Here is a 17960-nt window from a genome sequence, read left to right as displayed (position 1 = left end):
ACCAGCCAGGCCAACATGGTGAAACCCCGTCTCTATTAAAAATAACAAAAATTAGCTGGGCATGGTGGTGGGGGCCTCTAATCTCGGCTACTCGGGAGGCTGAGGCCGGAGAATCGCTTGAATCCAGGAGGCGGAGCTTGCAGTGAGCCGAGATCGTGCCCCTGTACTCCAGCCTGGGCGGCAAGAGCGAAATTCTGTGTCAAAAAAATGAATAAATAAAAATAAAAACAAATAAATGAACTGTGCTTGCCAGACGTTCCTCCACGGGGCCTGGCACTCAGGCCTTGCTCCTCGGCGCCCAGGTCCCTTCTGGCGGCTTCTCCACCCCTACCCGATCCTGCCCGGAAATGTGCTCACTAGGAGAAAGGCCCACAGGCACCCTCATCACTCACAGAGGACCCCAATCCTAGGCGGAAGACTCAGAAGGCCTGAGGAGAGGAGGCTGGGCTAGAACCTCAGCATCTGGCAGTCGGGCAGGAAGGCGCCCTGCAGGCCTGTGAGCCATGGGGCTCAGTTCTTACGAACGCCTCTACACGCTACACAACCTCCAACATGTTTAATCAAAGGTTTTTTACAGAATCAATGGTCAGATGTCTAAAGTGAAATACTTTACAGCTGCTTTTGGAAAATGCCACAGGACACAATCTCAGCTGAAAAACAGCAGCCCTGTGTTTAAGATTTGTGATAAATGTCACAGCAGTTACAGGTTGCAGCAACGCCACTGTCACATTTACCTTGTCAAAGTCTATGAAACAGGGCTGCCGGTGCAGGTGAGCTGTGAGGAACCCCGACGAATACCACCCAGCAAAGCAGGGGTGCAAAGCCCCGCCCCTGCCTGCCTGGCTTGCTGCGCCACTCATTTCATTGATGTGGGGACCTCTTGCGGAATTCTGGCTTCTCACTGGGACAGGGGTCACCTGGGCTCTCAAAGTCCAGGATGGGTCACACCAAAAAGGAGACAGACCAGGCTTCTGACGTCAAAGACAGCCTCCTGCCTGTTTGTGACTTAGGGCAACTTGACACATCACCCTCCACCTCAACTTAGAAACACGGGGCGCGGTGGCTCACGCCTGTAATCCCAGCACTTTGGGAGGCTGAGACGGGCAGATCATGAGGTCAGGAGTTCAAGACCAGCATGACCAACATGGTGAGACCCCGTCTCTACTAAAAAATTAGCCAGGTGTGGTGGCACACGCCTGTAATCCCAGCTACTCAGGAGGCTGAGGCAGGAGAATCTCTTGGACCCGGGAGGCAGAGGTTACAGTGAGCCGAGATCGCGCTATTGCACTCCAGCCTGGGTGACAGAGCGAAGCTGTCCCCCCCCCAAAAAAAAAATACAGGGATCGGAACAGGGATCAGAGGAGGAGGATGCCTCCACGGGACAGGGCCGGCCCCAGAAGGACTAGCAGGGAACTCTCTGGAGGGAGGCGAGGCAGCCCGCCAGCATGTCCAATCCATAGTGCGACCGGGGCTGGGCTAGGTCCCGGCCAACAGCCGGTGGGGGGACAGCAGGGTCCTAGGAGGTGGCGCCTGCTCTGGCAAGCAGGCCTGAGCTGGAATGACGAAGCCTCTTCATGCCATGAAGAGAACGAGATGAATGAGAGCCCCTTACCTCTTCCGCAGCGTGGACTCACACACTTTGACCACACTGATGACCTCCTTCACAGTCCTCCTGAAGTCATGCATTCTGGCTGCAACCAGGAGTGCTGGAAAGCAATGAGACGGGCCCCGTCAACCATAGCTGGGAAGGCAACAGCGCACCTGTGGTGGCCCAGGGCAACAGTGCGGATCCCGGTCAGGGAGATGATGACCTGGGAAGATGTGTCTGTGCCAGGCAGTGAGACCCTCACTTGGCATGGCTACTCCTGAACGACGAGACCCTCTCTATCTTATTGTGGGTGGTGGCTGCATCCCATTCCATTTTCAAATCAAGGAAAATTAAAACGAAGGTTTCCGAGAGCTTCACGTAATCCCTCAAAGCAAACCAACTAACTTTAAGATGACTGTGCAGGAAACACAGCTTGTGATGGGAGCTGGGGATTCTGAGGATGCGGAGCCAGGCTGGGCAGGAAAGGGGCGAGGCCACAGCTGGCAGCTGACACAGGTTCACCAAGGCTGCAGGGGGCCCAGAACCTCCAGTGCAAACATGGAGATCATGTGTCCAGATGGAATGGCTTCTCAGGTAGACTGAATCCTGCAGTGCAGGGACGCTGGTACCTGGCCTGCTGGGTAGAGTGGACTCTGTGGGCACGAGGGTAAGGGCCCTGGTGAGGAGTGAGGGCCCTGCCAACCTGGGGCTCCAATTCCGGGGTTGGGGTAGTTGACCAGGCCACAGCCACATCCACCCACCAGCACCGAGGGCAAAGTGAGAGTTTGAGTGACAGCTGCAACCTGGGGGGTCACAGAGGTCCAACTAGAACAGTCGCCCAGCTGGGGCCGGGGGAAAGCCTGACAGCCCTGTGGCACCCTCATAAGCAACAACCTAGCATCTCAGATGAGAGAGGCCACACCACTATCTGCGTCAAGAGCCGGGCCCCACAAGACCACAGGCAGGGATGGCCATGCAGCCGCACTCCAGAAGCAGGCAACCTGGGGTCAAGGCTGCTCTGCCCTGAGGGTTCTGCCCCTTATGCCAGGACACGCAGAGGCCAACGGGGCAGCCAGGAGGTCCTGGAGGGCTGAGGACCTCGGTGGGCCAGGCCAGTGTCAGCCCCAGGAGGCTGGAGGCAGCTCTCAGTGCTCTGCAAACATACGGCACAGCCCACCAGCACTCAGGAGTCAGGAAAGTGTGAAGCCAGGACCCAGGCCAGCATCCCCCAGGCGGGCAGGCCCCGCTGTACCTGCTCCACAGAGGCCCGAGGGGCGCCGGCCTGTGTGCATCCAGTCCCGCTTCATCCTCTGTAGGAGCCTCAGGGCAGTCATGGACACCTCGTGGTTCTTCTCCCCGAATTCCAGCAGGTGTGCAAAGCGTGGAATATACAGGCACGGATCTGCAGCAGACACAGCACCTCAGTGCTCACCTCGATGTGCCACAGCACGTGCACAGGCGGCCCACGCAGCCCAGGGGTGGGGCAACCTGCACTTGTCTTTCCAGGCACCCAGGCCCCCCACCAGTCCCCCTCCCCTGGACAAAGCCTCTCTGACCCTCAGCTGGGGCAGCCATTGCACTGAACCCAGGGGAGCCACTGGCCACCTGCTGCCAGCCAGCCTGCTGCAGACACACTAGGGCCAGGCAGTGTGCCCCTACTGCATGGCCGCCCTGCTCAGGGCACAGAGGAGCTCACACCCAGCAGCCTTCCCTCCAGACCATGCAGACAACACCACCCCCAACAACAGTCCCAGGACTCTTAGAGCAAGACAGGCGTGGGCTGGGTACACAAGTCGCCAGCCAGCCGGCATCAGCTGGCACTCATGGGTGAGAGGATGACCCACTTCTGGCATCTCTACCAGCATGGCAGTGCCACGGGGGCTGTGTGTGCACACTGAGGCCTGGCGCTGTGCACCTCTGCCAGCACGGCACAGTGCTGCGGGGGACGTGCCTGGAGCAGAACAGGCCGGACGCTGTGCAGCCTGGGCCCTGAGTGACTGCATGGACCTAAGCAGTGCTCCCCTATGCCGAGCATGAGGCCGTGATGTGACTCCACGGGGCCCTGCTGTGCCCCACCAGGCTCAGGTGGCTATGACTTGCATCCGTTCATACCCACAACGCGGCCCCCCTTTCCAGCTGAGGGTGTCTGTAACACGAAGGATAAATGCTTGAGGTGAAAGATGTCCCATTTACCCTGACGTGATTGTTACACACTGCATGCACGCATCAAAACACTTCGTGTGCCCCATAAATATACACAGCCGCTATGCATCCACAACTAAAGATAAAAACAAATAATTTTTGGTGATTTGGCTGCTAAAATAGATATTATTGGGAGAAAAAAAATAAGATAATTTAAAATAATTGTTAAGATTTTAAATGATTTTCAATAAGATACAATCATCGGAGCTAGAAATAAAAAGAATGATAAAAAATATGCTTATAGGCTGGGCGCGGTGGCTCACACCTGTTAATTCCCAGCACTTTGGGAGGCCAAGGCGGGCGGATCACCTGAGGTCTGGAGTTTGAGACGGCCTGACCAACATGGATAAACCCCATCTTTCCTAAAAATGTAAAATTTGCAGGGCGTGGTGGTGCATGCCTCTAGTCCCAGCTACTCAAGAGGCTGAGGCAGGAGAATTGCTTGAACCAGGGAGGCAGAGGTTTCGGTGAGCTGAGATCGCAGCATTGCACTCCAGCCTGGGCAACAAGAGCGAAGCTCCGTCTCAAAAAAAAAAAAAAAAAAAATGTGTTTATACACTGGGCAATACAGAGACGAAGTCTATACAAAAAAAAATTTTTTTTTTTTTTTTTTTTTTGAGACGGAGTCTCACTCTGTCACCCAGGCTGGAGTGCAGTGGCGCGATCTCGGCTCACTGCAAGCTCCGCCGCCCGGGTTCACGCCATTCTCCTGCCTCAGCCTCTCCAAGTAGCTGGGACTACAGGCGCCCGCCACCACGCCCGGCTAATTTTTTTTTGTATTTTTAGTAGAGACGGGGTTTCACCGTGGTCTCGATCTCCTGACCTCGTGATCCACCCTCCTCGGCCTCCCAAGTGCTGGATTACAAGCGTGGCCACCGCCCGGCTATTTTTGTATTTTCAGTAGAGACAGGTTTCACCGTGGTCTCGATCTCCTGACTCTGATCGCCGCCTCAGCTCTGGGATTACAAGCGTGAGCCACCGCGCCCGGCTAATTTTTTGTATTTTCAGTAGAGACAGGGTTTCACCGTGGTCTCGATCTCCTGACTTCGTGATCCGCCCGCCTCAGCCTCCCAAAGTGCTGGGATTACAAGTGTGAGCCACCGCGCCTGGCCTACAAAAAATTTTTTTAAAAATTAGGCCGGGGCCAGGTGCTGTGGCTCACACCTGTAATCCCAACACTTTGGGAGATTAGGACAGGTGGATGGCCGGGGCTCAGGAGATCCAGACCACCCTGGGCAACATGGTGAAACCCCGTCTCTACTAAAATACAAAAATGAGCTGGGCGTGGTGGTGCATGCCTGTAATCCCACCTACTTGGGAGGCTGAGGCAGGAGAATCGCTTGAACCTGGGAGGCGGAGATTGCAGTGAGCCAAGATCACACCACTGCACTCCAGCCTGGATGACACAGTGAGACTCTATCTCAAAAAACAAACAAACAAACAAAAAAATTAGTGGGTGTGAGGCCAGGTGTGGTGGCTCACACCTGTAATCCCAGAATTTTGGGAGGCCAAGGCAGGTGGATTGCCTGAGCTTAGGAGTTCGAGAACACCCTGGACAACATGGTGAAACCCTGTCTCTACTAAAATACAAAAAAAAAAAAAATTAGCCGGATGTGGTGGTGGGCACCTGTAGTCCCAGATACTTGAAAGGCTGAGACTCCAGAATTGCTTGAACCTGGGAGGTGGAGGTTATAGTGAGACTCTGTCTCTGAAAAAAAAAAAAAAAAAAAAAAAAAAAAATTAGTGGGTGTGGTCTAGTCCCAGCTACTGAGGAGGCTGAGGCAGCAGGATCACTTGGGCCCGGGAGGTTAAGGCTGCAGTGAGCTGTGATTGCACCACTGTACTCAGGCCTGGGTGACAGGAAAAAAAAAAAAAAAGAAAGAAAGAGAAAGATGTACTAATGTGTGTGGGACTTTGATGCTCATTAATTCTTGAAATAGAAAACTCAGTTCAAAAACACTGTGTAAGTATATCAACGGCTGGGCACAGTGGCTCACACCTGTAATCCCAGCACTTTGGGAGGCCAAGGAGGGTGGATCACCTGATATCAGGAATTCAAGACCAGCCTGGCCAATATAGTGAAACCCCATCTCTACTAAAAATACAAAAATTAGCTGGGTGTAGTGGTGTGCGCCTGTAGTTGTCCCAGGTACATAGGACACGCCATTTGACCCCAAGTGCAAAAAAAAACTAAAAATGAGCAAAAACAAGTAGTCCCCTCACCTCCAAATGCTATTAGAAATTAAAGTTCAATCCTTCAGGTAACTTTATTAACTTAAGCACTTTGTATATTTAAGGAAGCAATGGGCCAGGTGCAGTGGCTCACGCCTGTAATCCTAGCACTTTGGGAGGTGGAGGCAGGTGGATTGCCTGAGCTCAGAAGTTTGAAACCAGCCCGGGCAACACAGTGAAACCCCATCTCTACTAAAAAATACAAAAAACTGGCCAGGCCTGGTGGCATGCGTCTGTAATCCCAGCTACTCAGGAGACTGAGACAGGAGAATCACTTGAACCTGGGAGGTGGAGGTTGCAGTGAGCTGAGATCGTGCCACTGCACTCCAGCCTGGGCGACACAGCAAGACTCCATCTCAAAAAAAAAAAAATAAATAAAGGAAGCAATGAAATTAATGAACTAAGTAAAATAACAGAAAACTAAAAATTAACAAAATTAATTATTTAAAGTAGACAAAGGGACTAGTTAAGAAAAAGAAGCAAATAAATTACCACGGTCAAGAAAAGAATTAAAAAGCCCAACAGCCAGTATGGTGCTGACATAAAGACAGACCTACAGACCAACAGAACAGGCCAGGACAGGACAGGGCCAGAAACAACAGTGACAGGCAGGTGACCTTCAACAAGGGTGACAGGAACTTCTTTCACAATGGGGAAAGGATGGTCTCTTCAATAAGCAGTGCTGGGAAAAGTGGGTATCCACTTGCAAATAAAGGCAGACCCTCACCTCACATCACACACAAAAGCCAACTCAAAACCGACGCAAGACCCAGACACAGACTTCAAACCATAAAACCCTTCGAAGAAAACACAGGGAAAGACTTAATGACATTGGTCTTGGCAATGATTTCTTGAACATGACACCAAGAGCAAGGGCAACAAAAGTAAAAACAGACAAACGGGATGACCTCAAACTAAAAAGTGCCTGCACAGCAAAGGAATCCATTAACAGAAATGATATCCTATGGAATGGAAGAGACTACGTGCAAACCATCTACCTCATAAGGGGTTAACATCCTGAATATACAAAAAACTACAACTCAAGAACAAACCCGATTAAAAATGGGCAAACTGCACTTTTGTAATCCCAGCTCTTTGGGAGGCTGAGGCACAAGAATCGCTTGAACCTGGAAGGCGGATGTTGCGGTTGTGCCCTCACCACTGCACTCCAGCCTGGGCAACAGAAGGAGACTCTGTCTCAAAAAAAAGGCAAAGCCCTTGAACAGACGTTTCTCCAAACATGGCATGCAAATGGCCAAGAAGCACATGAGTAGATGCTCAACATCGTTACCAGTGACATGCAAATCAAAACCACATGACACTACCTCATATCCATTAGGGTGACCATTATCACAAACAAAAAAGAACAGGCTGGGCGTGGTGGCTCACACCTGTAATCCCAGCACTTTGGGAGGCCTAGGCGGGTGGATCACTTGAGGCCAGGAGTTTAAGACCAACCTGGTCAACGGAGTCTCGCTGTCACCCAGGCTGGAGTGCAGTAGCGTGATCTCAGCTCACTGCAACCTCCACCTCGCTGGTTCAAGCCATTCTCCTGCCTTGGCCTCCGGAGTAGCTGGGATTACAGGTGCCCACCACACCCAGTTAATTTTTGTATTTTTAGTAGAGATGGGGTTTCACCATGTTGGCCAGGCTGGTCTCAAACTCCTGACCTGAAGTGATCCGCCCACCTTGGCCTCCCAAAGTGCTGGGATTACAGGCGTGAGCCACCGCGCCCGGCCTACACTGTAACATATTTAAAAATCAAAGTGCAAAGAGTGGCTTCTAAGGATGAAAATTATTATTCACACACTCCACACCACCATGAAGATCAAGATGCTGACTATCTCTGGCGGCTCAGCAGTTCTATCCTGGAACCCCCTCTGAGGCAGCCGTCTCCCAGGTGGTGTTGCTGTAAGTTATTCCTTCTCACTGCATTCCCCAAATGGACCCACCACAACCTGTTGATCATTTCTGTTGCTGATGGACATGTGGGCTGTCTCCACTCTGGCCATTTGTATTTCTCCTGGAAACTGCTTATGCCCGTTACCTTCTTCTATGGAAACAGACGGCTGGGACAGAAACCATGGCCACAGCAGTCAGGGTGTCTTTGCCAGTGGGGTCCCACGCTATGAAATCGCAGCTGTGGCCTCGGTGGGTGTATCCTTGGCGGGTGCATCCACACACTTTCTCTTGGAACTTTCTGGACCCTCAAGCATATGCTACAGCTTTCCAAACGGGTTGGCCGTGCAGAGTTACGCACCCACCTGCAGCAGGTGATCTCCAGCTGCTCTGCATTCCACCAACACTACGTGACAAGTTCAGCCGCCTGGGGGCTCGGGCGCCCCATTCCTGGGAGAAATGATGATATGTGCACTCTGGGCCATTGCATGGTGTCTGTTCACATCCTTTGCCCGTTTTTAAAAAAACTGGGTTGTCAGCCTTTTCCTTCCTGACTTGTAGTTGCTCATCCATCCTGGAGAGTCCTTTGTTGAAAATACAGCAAATATCTTCTGAAAAGGACTCTTCCCGGGGAACACTCCCTACAACTGTAACGACCACAGAGACACAGAGCTCCCGTTCACTGTTTAGCCCAGGGCTGCGGTGATGGGTGCACCCATGACCCGAGCTGCTAACTGCGTCCTGTGGGGTTTCCTGTATATGGAAGTTTTAAAAGTCTAAAGCCTTGGGGTCCAGGAGGTTGCGTGTGTGTCCTCGGGGAGGAACTGTCCTGACAGCCAGGCCTCTGGAGCTTCGTCTGTACGCGAGATTGGCGTGCACCAGCTGTGCGGCCCAGGCCAGGTGACACGGCCTCTGAAGTCTGGTCTCCTCATCAGCAAAGCCAGCGCCCCATGCCACGCACCTCCCAGGATTAGCCCCAGGCTGGGAGGCTAGAGGCCCCACAGGGAGCGAGCCTGCGACTGCGATCCACAGGCAGAGCCACAGAGGCAGGGCGCGCCCTGGGGCCCAAGATCCAGGGCTGCAGGCCCAGGGCAAGATCCTGACTTGCCCACCCGCCGGCTGTGTGACCTTCAGCATGCCACTAACCTCTCTGTGCCCATTTCCTCGAGGAAAATGCGGGGAAATAGCGCCCGCCCCTGTAAAGCCCTCAGAGCAGAGTGGACCGCGCTCTCTCCGAGCGCTGGCTGCTGGCGTCCGCAGTAAGCTAAATTTCTGAAACAACGAGGAAGCCCAACGACCATCCGACAGGCCGCGGCCAGAGGCACAGACTCCGGAATGCAAATGGCCAAACAAGCAGGTCTACCCGCGTTCCTAACCAAAAGCTCGCTAACTAAAGAACGGGCGCAAGCACCTGCGCATGGCACTGCGGGTCTGGGGGCGGCTGCCTTCCACGGCGGCCTCTGCACCGCGCGCGTCTAGCGCCGGTTACCCGGCAGAAGCTCGAGCAGCTTCGAGGCTGTCGGGCCTGGGGGCGGGGCCGCGCGGCAACGTCGTCGCGCGGGGGCGCGGCCCTGACGCAGGGTGACGCAGCGTGACGCAGCAGCGCCGCGGCGGGTACGGGCTCCGGCGGGCGGGCGGGACGGCGCCCCCCGCGGCCAGGCCTGGCCGGGCTGCGCTAGACTGGGCTCGGGCAGGGTCGCAGGGGCGGAGGTCGCAGGGGCGGGGGTGGCAGGGGAGCGGGTGGCAGCCCCGCGGGTCACAGCGCCGCCGCCGCCCATGCTGCTGCCCCTAGCCTGCCTGCACGGCCGCGTCGCTCAGTGCCTGACCTCCTTGCTTTTACTTGCAGAGCCGCTCCCGAGGCCCCGGCGCGGCGCGAGGGCGCGGGGCGCGGCGTCCACAGGCGCCGAGGCTGCCCCCGCCGTCCCGCCCGCGAAGATGGCGGCAGAGCTCTACGCTCCCGCCAGCGCCGCGGCCGCGGACCTAGCCAACAGCAACGCCGGCGCCGCCGTGGGCAGGAAGGCCGGGCCGCGCAGCCAGCCCAGCGCTCCCGCGCCCGCGCCGCCGCCGCCTGCGCCCGCGCCGCCCACACTCGGGAACCACCACCAGGAGAGCCCCGGTTGGCGGTGCTGCCGCCCCACGCTGCGCGAGAGGTGAGCCCGTGCCCCGCGGCCCCCGCGCCCGCACGCGCCCACGCCCCCAGCCCGTGCCTCTGCCTTTGCAGGAACGCGCTCATGTTCAACAACGAGCTCATGGCTGACGTGCACTTCGTCGTGGGGCCCCCGGGGGCGACCAGGACGGTGCCCGCCCACAAGGTGGGTAGCGGCAGCCCCTCTCGGAACGCGTGCCCCGCCCGCCGTGTGGCTGACCCGCAGCCCGCGGGAGAGCCAGGCTCACAGCGGCGCTTTCTCCTCCCAGTACGTCCTGGCTGTCGGCAGCTCCGTCTTCTATGCCATGTTCTACGGAGACCTGGCGGAAGTCAAATCTGAAATTCACATTCCAGACGTCGAGCCCGCAGCCTTTCTGATCCTGTTAAAGTAAGTCCCCTCTACTGGGGAAGGACGGGTGGGTCCGTTTTAGGCGGCTTCCCGAGGCTTCTGTGGGGAAGCACACAGGAGCTGATGGACTCCTCTCCCAGGCCCAGCCCCGAAATGGGTGCTTGGGAGCCAGCCCCTGACGCGGGCCCTGCCTCGCCTAGGTACATGTACAGTGATGAGATCGATCTGGAAGCCGACACGGTGCTGGCCACTCTGTACGCTGCTAAGAAGTACATCGTCCCAGCATTGGCAAAAGCCTGTGTCAACTTTCTGGAGACAAGTTTGGAAGCCAAGAACGCCTGTGTCCTGCTGTCCCAGAGCCGGCTGTTTGAGGAGCCCGAGCTGACGCAGCGCTGCTGGGAGGTCATTGATGCACAGGCCGAGATGGCCCTACGGTCCGAAGGCTTCTGTGAGATAGACCGGCAGACGCTGGAGATCATTGTCACTCGGGAGGCCCTCAACACCAAGGAAGCGGTGGTCTTCGAGGCCGTCTTGAACTGGGCCGAGGCAGAGTGCAAGAGGCAGGGGCTGCCGGTCACCCCACGAAACAAGAGGCATGTTTTGGGGCGAGCCCTCTATCTGGTCCGAATTCCAACCATGACCCTAGAGGAGTTTGCCAACGGCGCTGCACAGTCAGACATCCTGACTCTGGAGGAGACCCACAGCATCTTCCTATGGTACACGGCCACCAACAAGCCCCGCCTGGACTTCCCCCTGACCAAGAGGAAGGGCCTTGCCCCGCAGAGGTGCCACCGATTCCAGTCTTCTGCCTACCGCAGCAACCAGTGGCGGTACCGCGGGCGCTGCGACAGCATCCAGTTTGCAGTGGACAGAAGGGTATTTATTGCAGGGCTGGGCCTGTATGGATCCAGCTCTGGGAAGGCTGAGTACAGCGTGAAGATTGAGCTCAAGCGGCTCGGGGTGGTTCTGGCTCAGAACCTGACCAAGTTCATGTCAGACGGATCCAGTAACACCTTCCCGGTCTGGTTTGAACACCCGGTCCAGGTTGAACAAGACACCTTCTACACGGCCAGTGCCGTCCTGGACGGCAGCGAACTCAGCTACTTTGGGCAGGAGGGGATGACGGAAGTGCAGTGTGGAAAGGTGGCCTTCCAGTTCCAGTGCTCCTCGGACAGCACCAACGGGACTGGGGTCCAGGGTGGGCAGATCCCTGAACTCATTTTCTACGCCTGAGGTGCCCGGGGAGGCTGCAGCAGGTCAGTGAGTGAGTGGAGGGGAAGTCAAGATGCTAACTGCTTCCTGACACCATGAAAGACAGCTCTTAACCTTGTCTCTTTGACACATAGTCAGCTGAAGCTTGATTGTGTAAAGTAGAGACCTTTTCCACACAGCCAGAGCCCGGGGATTGGAGTCTTAGGCATTTCTGGTACACTGGGGTGCACGTCTCAGGTGGAGGAAGATTTAGGGCTCAAGACAGGCCCCAGATCCCCTCCCAGTGGCACCCACGCCACCTGCTTTGAGGGGTTGGATGTTCCTGCTACCCTCTTGGATTCTAAGTGGTTCCAAGCTTAACTTGAGACCTTCCCTTCAAATGTAAAATCGGCAAAAAGTCACTTAAAATAGTGGACTTCTGTAATAAAGCTTGCCTAAAATAACACCCACGTGTCAGTAAATGACTACAGGAGTTGTACAGTTGAGTATTCTCTTTCTCATGCAACAGAACAGCTCCCTCCCATCCCGAGGAGAAAACCTGTCATGCTGAACATGCTATGTGGTTAGGAGCAAACTGCACCCCAGTGAAGCCCATCCGTCCCCTGGGTTGCTGGCTGGCTTCTGGGCCACCCTAGGAAACACCAGGTGCCTGGTTGTCTCTATGTCCTAATGCATCACTAGTACCTCAGAGTCCTACCCTATGAACAGATTGTTGGGGGAGCATTCTGCTGGGCCCAGCGTTCTGGACCCTGGGGATACAGTGTCGCTAGCTGTGACACTGCTGCGGGACAGCCTGTTGCAGGAGTGGACTATAGGGTGAAGCAGGCTCTCCCACCCCTTGCCTCTGTCCTCCCACTCTGCATACCCCGTAGGCAGTTGCCTTCTGGAAAACCTGTATGACCCCTGAAAAGAGGGATGGCCCCTCTTGGCACCTGGGAGAGGGCATGGGCCGAGTATAGAGCCCCAGCCAGTGCCCCTCTGCTGCTGCAGCCCATGCTGCTCAGTCCTGTTGGTGACCCAGCCCCACCTGGTGCTTCTCTACCCCAAGGACATACGCTCCTAGATGCAGACAGGCAAAGTAAGAAAGGGGCCTCTAAGCGGGCTGTGGAAACCAGTCATCTGCTTGGTAAAGAAACGGTAGGTCAGAACCATCGGGCAGTGAGTGCTGTTCAGATCCTTTCCTTCTAGACTTTTCCATTAGATTAGATTCTGCATGCATGAACATTGCTGCTGCCTCGAGGGGGAGACAGGACTTACCCTATACCTAACACATGTCAAGAAAAGGCATACAGGAGTTCCACAAACTTGCACACACTGGGCACTCAACACAGAACAAAAGTGGCAGAAACCACAAAAGAGGGCTGTGGCTGGAAAGCACAACCAGGAGCTGCCCCACTGTCCCCATCTGTCCACAGGCACCTGGTGCCAGGTGTGTTTCCTAAACCCTGTCCACACAAGATGCTCCCAGCACGCAGCACTTCTGTTTCCCCGTCTACACCTTCCTGCACACCTGACGGGCAGTGACAACGGGCCTTCTGGTTTTGCAGCAGAAAGCAAGCCCCAGGCCAGATGCGGTCTCATGCCTGTAATCCCAGTGCTTTGGGAGGCCAAGGCAGGAGGATTGCTTGAGGCCAGAGTTTGAGGCTGCAGTGAGCTATGATTGTGCCACTGCACTCCAGCCTGGACAACAGCGAGACTGTCTTAGAAAATAAGGCCCCACATTGCTGAGCTCCTAGCAGCTTTAAGAAACATTTCTTACCTTGAGGGGTCCCATACTTCAACAGGATTTCCCTCCACTGTTCAAAGGACATTTGGCACGCTGATCCCTACAGCAGCCTGCTGGACACCCCAGCATCTCACCCAGATGCCTACCTATGGCCGGCGCATTGATGCAGAGCTCTCTCGCCAAGAGAAGAAACGTCTTTCCCAGCACGTACACATTCACCTGAGATGGAGAGATCACAACCAGAAACAGCATTGGTATTTAAGGAAATGTTTGCTTTTTTTCTCTTAAAATGCATCTCTTGTTCAGTCTTTAAAGACTCCGATGGCCTGTGCAGCAGCCACCCCACACCCGCAAGCCTGGCTGTCCTCCCTTGGCTGCTGGGGCTCCCAGGGCCCTGCCTTCTTCCTCTAAGCCGCTGCTTAAGGCCATGCTGCCGTCTCGCCAATGATGGCATCTGCTTAGAAGAAAACCCGACTGCAAGGTCCCTCCCAGGGCGTCATCACACGGTGCACGCTGCATTTCATTCACAATTGCGCACCCAGGAACACAAAACCTGTTCTGTCCACATGTGCTCCCACCAGCCACACCTCCAGCCCAGATTCCGATGGGCCCGGGGGTCTTGGCCTCAGCCCCCTTGCTGGGATTGAGATCTGTGTTCCTCAGTGACTCCCCTGCCCCCCGCACTGTTCCTACCTTAGGTCCAAATCCACGCAGATCCTGTCACCCCTGCCTTGGCTACCTGCCATAGGGCAGTGGAGGTGAGGCCCAGACCGAGAGGGGCAACCCCGAGGGCTGGCAGTGATGGGAGCACTGCTGCTTGTCCTCAGCAAAACAAGGACTCTAGCCTGTGTGCAGACCGTGTGCACAGCCCTGCCGTGGGCCAAGTACCCCTAAGGAGCCCTGCTGGCTGGGGGAAGACACTTCAGAGCAATGTCTGCTGGCAGGTGTGGATGAGGTGCAGAGCGGGAATAGCCTGGTCCCTGCTGGAGCCTGCAAGAGCCCTGCCCACCCTTGGCTGTCTTCATCCCAGGCTTGCCCCTGGGGCCCTCGGGTCTCATAGGCTTGGCCAGTCTGGCCCTCTGCCACTAGCCTCCCCCAAAGAATTCCCTCGCCTGACCAAGCCTGGCTCATGGGCCCCTAGACAAGTCCCCTTGTCCTGGCACGCCAGTGGCACTTCCAGGTGCTTGCTGACTCTGGGGTACTGGGAGACCTTAGGGACCACACACAAAGAGACCTGTCTGCGCTAGAGGCAGAAAACAGAGGTAAGAGCCAGAGGCAGCGCTTGTGGGGGATACCTCTGATGAGGGACTCTGCCCGCGGGGAGGGCTGGGCCCCCACAGCAGCTCCTCCTGGTCACCTCCCACCCCAGTGGGGCACAGCTTCCATCTTCTCCATTATATCCGAGGGCTCCATCACAAGGGCTGGTGGCTCACAGAGTGTGCCTTCTGAAGGAATTTCTCCTCCTCACAGTTTCTGGGGGTTCTAGGAATCCCTGGGGTCTGCTCACCAAACTGGGGCGTGTCAGCACATGTAGTGTGTGTGCATCCGCATGCAGTGTGCAGACATGCATGTGTGTACACACACAGTGTGTCTAGGTGTGACTCACGCATGTCACGTGTGAGTGCCCCAGCCCCTGTGCTGGGTTCCTGCCAGGCCCCTGCATCTTGACCGTCCTGATCCCACATCTCTCTTTAAGCCACAGCAGAACCATGATCTGCTATCTGGCCTCTGCCTGCCCACCTCAAACTCCACACCCTTGTATCCCAGAGACACAGGGGTCGATGAGACCTGAACGCTCCAAGTGAGGAATCTCCAAAGGGCCTTTATATGGAAACTCATGTTTAAAAAGTCATGTGTGCAAAACGCATGCAGTTTTTTTGTTTTAGTTTGTTTCTGAGACGGAGTCTCGCTCTGTCGCCCAGGCTGGAGTGCAGTGGTGCGATCTCGGCTCACTGCAAGCTCCGCCTCCCGGGTTCACATCATTCTCCTGCCTCAGCCTCCTGAGTAGTTAGGACTACAGGTGCCTGCCACCGTGCCCGGCTAATTTTTTTGTATTTCTAGTAGAGACGGAGTTTCACCGTGTTAGCCAAGGTGGTCTCAATCTCCTGACCTCGTGATCTGCCCACCTCGGCCTCCCAAAGTACTGGCATTACAGGAGTGAGCCACCGCACCTGGCCGCAGTTTTTTGTTTGTTTGTTTTCTTGAGACAAAGTTTCACTCTTGTTGCCCAGGCTGGAGTGCAATGGCGCAATCGTGACTCACTGCAACCTCCACCTCCGGGGTTCAAGCGATTCTGTCTCAGCCTCCTAAGTAGCTGGGCTTATAGGCATCCGCCACGACGCCCAGCTAATTTTTGTATTTTTAGTAGAGACGGGGTTTCACCATGTTGGCCAGGCTGGTCTCCAACTCCTGACCTCAGGTGATCTGCCTGCCTCAGCCTCCCAAAGTGCTGGGATTACAGGTGTGAGCCACCGCGCCCAGCCTAAACACATGCAGTTCTTTACAGAGTTGCTAACATGTATGAGGACCATTTATTGGAAATTCTCTTGCTAACAGTCTAATAGTGGCTGCTCCTTGAGGGCAGAGGTCAGGGTGGGGCATGGCCAGCTGCCCCCCATCTCTCTTCCTGGGCAGCAGGTGTATTCTGCCTGCAGACTGCCCTCGTGGGTGTCTGATGAGCTGTGTGCCCAGGCCAGTGAGCAACCTGGGTCTGCCCTAAGGCAGGCATCAAGAGGGAGACTCCATGAGCTTGTCATGGGATCATCTGAGTCCCCAGGAGCCTGACCACTTCCGGAGCAGCTGCCCTGGCCCTGGCCCTCACACTCATCTTCCCTGGGAAGTCGTGGGGTTGGAACCAGGGTCATATGGTTTTGCCCTGCACCGAGCACAGAGCATCTGAAATGTGGACTTGCTGGATTATCACAATTCCAGCAGACTATTTTTAGCTTGACCACAAAATATTTCAGCAGTAGCTTCTGAGTTGCCATTTATAAAGACAGCTGGGAGGACAAGGACCCCGGGTGCCACCTGACATGGGCAGAAGCCTAACTGTGGGCTGCTGCCAAAGGCGGAAAGCCCTCGAGGACCAGAGGTGGCAGCACAGCCCGTGGGTGCCCAGAACCCCTGTGGCACCTGGGTCTGGAGAGAGCTCCCTTCGAGGAGTGATAGCTACATGAATGCTGCACTGTGGTCACAACTGTTTTCAGTATTTCTCTTTTTAAGTCCTCAGCAGCATGGTCACCAAGCACCTGTGGTGCAGCCCCCAGCACCGTCCCTGCAGAGCCTCGGTGCCCCCACCCTGTGTCCTGTCTGCACAGGGGTCCCTGGGGTTGGTCTTTCCACTGTCACTTTGTTCAGTCATGTGGAAAGAGAGATGTAACTGAAAATGCTTTCTGTGGTACCCAGAAAGTGAGTGTCTCCAAACAGACTGTAATATAAGATTTTTCTACAATTTAAAATGCATGCAAGAGGCCAGGTATGGTTGTTCATGCCTGTGATCCCAGTACTTAGGGAGGCCTTGGTGGAAGGATTGATTGAGCTCAGGAGTTCGAGAGCAGCCTTGGCAACATGGCAAGACCCCGTCTCTACTAAAAATACAAAATAGCCCAGCTTGGTGGTGGGCACCTGTGGTCCCAGCTACTTGGGAGGCTGAGGTGGGAGGATCGCTTGAGCCCGGGAGGCAGAGGTTGCAGTAAGCTGAGATCACACCATTGCACTCCAGCCTGGGTGACAGAGCGAGACTCCATCTCATAAATAAATAAATAAATAAAATGCAAGGTCAAAAGAAATAATCTCCTATACCAAACTAGGTACTCACAAAAAATTTTTTTAATTAGAAATAATCTCCTTTGTGTAGGACAAAAGTTCACTGTTCACCCAGGCCTAACACCCAACCGTGCCCCGCACTGGCAGCTGCCCTCCTGCCACGGAGACCCACACTCCCACGAGTCTCAGACTATGACCCCCATGTCATGAAGGCCCCTCATCCTACAGACCAAAACTTCCTGACCGGGCAGGCAGCACAGACTGGCCACTGAGATGCATGGAGGCACCTGGTGTACCCCGGTCACAACCCCAGGTGGGTAAAGATGCGGGACGGAGGTTGTCTACCTGGAGCAGGTCGCTGAGGTCCAGAAGCATGTCTGCAGTAGGAGTCAAGGATCCTGTCGAGTGGCTGGCAAGCTCAGGTTACTCACCCACCTTCACATGGGCAGGACCGCAGGACTGCACCTCCAGGGAGCTGGAGTCGCCCCTCCAAATATAAGCTCCACCTCTGATCAGGAAGGAAAGGTGGAATGGAAGCGAGGCGCGGCACGCTCAGGCCTCATCAGAACCTCCCAGCCCCAGGCACAAGTGAGACTTCTGTGAACCTAGTACCAGGACAAGGGACTGCAAGGAATGTGGAGCCAGGTCAGGGGAACCAGAAACGGTGGGGGCTTCCATCTGATCCTGGAGAGAGCGTGCACCCCCACACACCCGCCTGCCCAGTCAGGTGCCCACCATGTGGTGGATCTGCTGCCCACACACAGCACAGAAGAGACAGTGGCACTCACGCTCCATCCCAAGGGCACTTGCTGAGCACCTACCAGGCGTCAGGCAGGCAGTC

At 55.5% G+C, this 17960-nt stretch overlaps 2 protein-coding genes across 8 annotated transcripts in view; one reads left to right on the top strand and one right to left on the bottom strand.

Annotated features, from left to right (window-relative positions):
- Nucleotides 1–17960, bottom strand: part of BRF1 (BRF1 RNA polymerase III transcription initiation factor subunit) — a 78595-nt gene that overhangs the window by 17728 nt on the left and 42907 nt on the right. For 2 of the 6 annotated variants that reach the window (XM_030804118.1, XM_030804119.1), the window contains exons 4-7: nt 17465–17496; nt 13501–13573; nt 2841–2990; nt 1613–1706 (exon numbers count right to left, since the gene is read on the bottom strand). In XM_030804118.1, the coding sequence (XP_030659978.1) occupies nt 1613–1706; nt 2841–2990; nt 13501–13573; nt 17465–17496 (349 nt within the window). The other 4 variants (XM_030804122.1, XM_030804121.1, XM_030804124.1 and 1 more) reach the window with 4 other exon arrangements.
- On the top strand, nt 9544–12073 carry BTBD6 (BTB domain containing 6). 2 transcript variants are annotated; one of them, XM_030804125.1, is made up of 4 exons: nt 9544–10071; nt 10143–10233; nt 10337–10455; nt 10617–12073. In XM_030804125.1, exons 1-4 carry the CDS (start codon nt 9698–9700, stop codon nt 11647–11649), a joined length of 1617 nt encoding a protein of 538 aa, XP_030659985.1. In that variant the 5' UTR covers nt 9544–9697; the 3' UTR covers nt 11650–12073. The 2 variants fall into 2 exon arrangements, with proteins under 2 accessions (XP_030659985.1, XP_030659986.1); XM_030804126.1 differs by having other exon boundaries at nt 9954–10037.

The sequence above is a fragment of the Nomascus leucogenys genome, chromosome 22a (genome assembly GCF_006542625.1).
Source record: "Nomascus leucogenys isolate Asia chromosome 22a, Asia_NLE_v1, whole genome shotgun sequence".
NCBI classification, from domain to species: domain Eukaryota; kingdom Metazoa; phylum Chordata; class Mammalia; order Primates; family Hylobatidae; genus Nomascus; species Nomascus leucogenys.
This window is presented reverse-complemented; position numbering and strand designations above follow the sequence as displayed.